The sequence below is a fragment of the Ostrinia furnacalis genome, unplaced genomic scaffold (genome assembly GCF_004193835.3).
Source record: "Ostrinia furnacalis isolate ACB-3 unplaced genomic scaffold, ASM419383v2 OfSCF2396, whole genome shotgun sequence".
In the NCBI taxonomy this organism is placed as follows: domain Eukaryota; kingdom Metazoa; phylum Arthropoda; class Insecta; order Lepidoptera; family Crambidae; genus Ostrinia; species Ostrinia furnacalis.
The window spans coordinates 21,754-25,888 of NW_021132635.1; the positions used below are offsets into that span (position 1 = coordinate 21,754).

The following is a 4,135-nucleotide window of genomic DNA, read 5'->3' on the forward strand; positions in this document are numbered from 1 at the left end:
ATTATTACCTACCTACTTATTTTACTTAATTCACGCATTTAATAACATTTTATAATTTATTACTACGAATCTTAAGACTTATAGCGACATCTATCGGTGAGCGGAATAAGATGTTAAACCAATATACGCGGTTTTTTGCAACAAGCAGCGACATCTGTCGACAAATAAATATTGCGCTTGTCGAACAGAAATCTGTTAGTATTTTATTACCTACCTATATTACTAATTTACGCATTTTATTACATAGGTACTACGCCTATGAATAATTTATGAATGCATCTTAGTCGTAGTTTAAAATAATAAGTAAATTTAAAAAATGACATGGAAAACAAAACGCTCCTGACGCTTTGAAGCTGTCGGTGTTTAATCTGTGAATGTGAAGTTGATCGATAAAAAAAAATAGCCCAAAGCAAAGCAAAGTGAAGTCGGAATTGTTGTGATTTTATCGTAAATTCAGTATTTCTAATACAATGGGGACGGAAGTAGCAATATCTTTTAGTTCTTTACGAACACAATTAGAAAATGAAAAGAGTAGTTTGTTTAAAATTGACGAAAACATCAAGAAAATTCAAGTTTCAGGGCGGAGTTTTTCTAACGATAGGTTAGTAATCACCTTGACAAAATGTAGTAATTTGTGAGTATTTTAATTTGTTCTGACGTGTTAAATATATTACAGCAGGTTCAACAATGCGTCTGGAGACTATTACAAAAGTGGATTTCGTGCAGGTGGTCGGAATTCGTTCCAAGACGCCGGTAATAACTACAAGAATGAAGAACAATTATTTGGAAAACGAAAACATGAGACTAAAACGGTTTTTAGCAGGTACTGTTCGTATTAATGTGTGTATTGACGGCCAAAAAATCACTCATTAATGAATTCATTAAGTGTTATCGAAAATCATTACAAACATTATTGGGATAATGATTGTGCATTGTGTACTTGTCACTGCAGCTTGTTTAATTTGGAGTTTTTGTTAATTTCAATATTTAATTGATTAATGTAAGCAGTCCTTTATCAGTGAAACTAAAATTGCACTGAAAATTGGCTACAACAGGATCTTTGGTCAGTCAGTGGTTCAAAAGTTGTTCTGAAACATTCTCAATATGTGGTTTAGGTTATCAGCACGAGTCCAAGACAGTGATGGGGAAGATGACGGACCAGGAATCAAGAGGGGGAGAGTGCCTTCTGCTGTGTGCCGTGAGCTGCCCACCCGGGCCGCAGTGCTTAGAGCACAGGGTGACGATGAACAGGCCCGGAAACGTAACAGACGTATCTTTGGATCACTTCTAGGCACACTACAAAAGTTCAAACAGGAAGAGATAGTGCTACAGACTAAGGTATTAGCATATTTTTTAAATATTTTTCTTGTATTTGTGTAAATATCAAATAATTAACAAATTCCTTCAATGTATCTTATGAAGAATCTGGTTTGTGGCAATTAAGAGGTCATCTCTTGTAGTATCTTCTTATGTCTAATGGCTAACAATATTCACTTTACATTTTATAAATTACAGGAAGACAAGAAGGCACAAGTAGAACGCAAGATAGAAGAGCAGGCCCGGCTAGAAAAGGAAAGAGAACAGAAAGAACGAAAGACCTTATATGCTGAGAGAGAACACAAGAAAGCCAAGATAAAGGCTTTGGAAGCTAAAATGGCGCGAGTTCAGGAGTTTGAGAAATGGGAAGAATCACAGAAGAGCATCGCTAATTTTATCCTCACCAAAGCTAAGCCCCACATTTATTGGATACCGAAGAAAATGTCTGAAAAGGCCACAGAGAAGTTGAATTCAAGCAGAAAGTTCCATGAAAGTAAGTAATTTTTATATTAACAGAATGGCAATGTTTTCATCTGAGTGGTGACGATGCTGTAACGGTACATGTAACCATGGGGTTAGAATTAGATTTCAGAAATATAATGATTAATAGAAAAATTTAATATTTTAATCAAGCACTAATAATTAATAATTTACAGCAAAATATGGTCCTTTGTACCGCAGTGAGTATAAAAATATTTACCACATCCTCTTTTTGGTCTCTGATAAATAGATAACTTGGGTGTATTTCATTTTCATTGTATCAATCTTATGTGTCATTACTAAAACAAAGCTATTAAAATTTTTAGGTAAATAATTTCACACAATCTTTTAGGACATGCATACTATGTAAAAAGTAACTTATCCTTTAAAAGTGTGTACACTGTACAGATTAACAGAAAGTGCCTGGGCTTAATTTATGTAAAGGTTAATTTAACATTCTTAATTAACTTTTACAGAATGCATGATCAAGAAACGGCAAGAACTGCAAGAGGAACTCCAGCGGATAGAGCAGCGTTGCCTACGGCCTCGCGGCCCCGGCGCCAAGGAGAACGATCCGGAGCTCACCGACAAGGACGTCGACATGCCGCTGCAGAAGGATCCCGCGGAACAGGACCAGGAAATGAACGAGGACGATAAGGGACACAAAAGAAATAAGTTCGCGGCAGATGCTGATGAGAAAGAAGACAGCGACGGCGACGATAGACATGATGCGCCTAATGATAAGGATGAAATGGTGGCTGAGGTTAAAAATGGTAACAGAAATCTTTGTTTCTATTCTAATAAAAAGTTTCTAACTATTTTTTGTGCTCAAATTAGAATCATAAAAATATTTTTTTATTACGTTTTTATTATAGTCATTTATTTTGTATCTTATAAATTTTTGTTCCAGAAACAGATGAAGTTAAAACTGTAGATAGAAGTCAAGAAGTTGAAGATCAGAATATGAGTGTCGATGCAAATACTACGGTAGAAGCTGAAGTGAATGACAGCACAGTAAATGGAGAGCAAACTACAGACGCTAGCGAAGTTAACAACGTGCAACCTGTGGCCGAAGAAAAACCCGAAGAACCAGAACACTCTGAGCATTCCTAGTACTCCCGCATCTGTCATTACATAGCCTGTTTACTGAAGTGTACTGTAGTAAATTTCAACACACTTGCAACACACATTCATAGTGACTTATAGCACCATTTTTAAGTATACATAATACACTGTCATGTAAATAGAGCATAAAGCATGGGTGTATAACGCATGCTTTTTAAAATATTATAACCATAAGCTAATGAAAATAGTTTTTTATTAAAATAGAGGTTATTTCAGATAGTCTGTTATAAAACACTATTTTTTATATGAATAATAGACATAGAAAACATTTATTGTGCTTGTTGAATAAAATGAGATTGTTTAATTATTACAAATACAGATTTCATAAAATTATTTATTTTTTCAACATAATAGGTATGTTGTCATGAAATATTATGTATTCACTAATTAATTAGTAAATATGAGAAACATATTTACAATTTGTAGTTAAAAGACTGTTCGTGCCACGCAACCTCCCATAAAGAATTTTCCAAAGTTTTCTTGAGAAACTTGAATGAATGTACAATGTACATACCTACAAAATTTTCCTGCAAGTGTGTTGAAACATATGAAACGCGTGTGCTAAGTTGGTAATTACACTTTGTTTACAACTTTTACACTACAGTGCCGAAATCACAGGAAAAGGCACTTTCGCCATCGTCTTCGTTCTGGCTGCTACCTGCCTGGATTGTACTCACCAACTTAGCACACGAGTGTCATAATATTCGTAGTGAAATTGGAATCCTTTAATGAGGGTTAGTTCAAATTAAAACTGAAGTGTTCTTGTTACAAAACTTTATAATAGGTTCAATAATTTAGATCAAGAATAAATCACAGTTTATCATTTGCATTTGTGGTTATGTTTACAAGCGTTCAAGTAAAGTCATGGAATGAAAAGACTTTTTCATTTACAAAATAATTTGTTACTTACATAAATAACTGTTTTGTTTCATATCAATGAGGGTTTCCGCGAATGAAAAATCCGCCAGATGGCAATACGTAGACGCGAGGTCCAAATGCTGCATGATTGGTTATTATTGACATGACATTGACAGATATGTCAAAATCCACCAATCACGCAGCAGTCAGACCCCACATCCACGTCCCGCCATCTAGCGGATCTTTCATTCGCGAAAACCCTCATTAGATTGAAACAAAAACAAGCCTTAAAATAACATGTTAAAAAAGCTACAGGCTGCTAGCTGTCAAGGCAGTTTCTGTTTTATACAATTGA

At 34.9% G+C, this 4,135-nt stretch overlaps 1 protein-coding gene across 1 annotated transcript; it reads left to right on the top strand.

The window, feature by feature from the left end:
- Positions 1-379: 379 nt before the first annotated feature.
- Positions 380-3,871, top strand: Pnn (desmosome associated protein-like protein pinnin). Its single transcript, XM_028308215.1, has 6 exons — positions 380-601; positions 677-823; positions 1,116-1,338; positions 1,516-1,810; positions 2,274-2,570; positions 2,708-3,871. The coding sequence occupies exons 1-6, from the start codon at positions 471-473 to the stop codon at positions 2,908-2,910; spliced, it is 1,296 nt and encodes a 431-aa protein (XP_028164016.1). The 5' UTR covers positions 380-470; the 3' UTR covers positions 2,911-3,871.
- The last annotated feature ends 264 nt before the right edge of the window (positions 3,872-4,135 follow it).

Coding starts and splice junctions, on each gene's coding strand:
- Pnn (XM_028308215.1), top strand. CDS start 471: ATGGGGACGGAAGTAGCAATATCTTTTAGTTCTTTACGAACACAATTA. Junction 824..1,115: donor ACTAAAACGGTTTTTAGCAG/GTACTGTTCGTA, acceptor TATGTGGTTTAG/GTTATCAGCACGAGTCCAAG. Junction 1,811..2,273: donor AAGCAGAAAGTTCCATGAAA/GTAAGTAATTTT, acceptor TAACTTTTACAG/AATGCATGATCAAGAAACGG.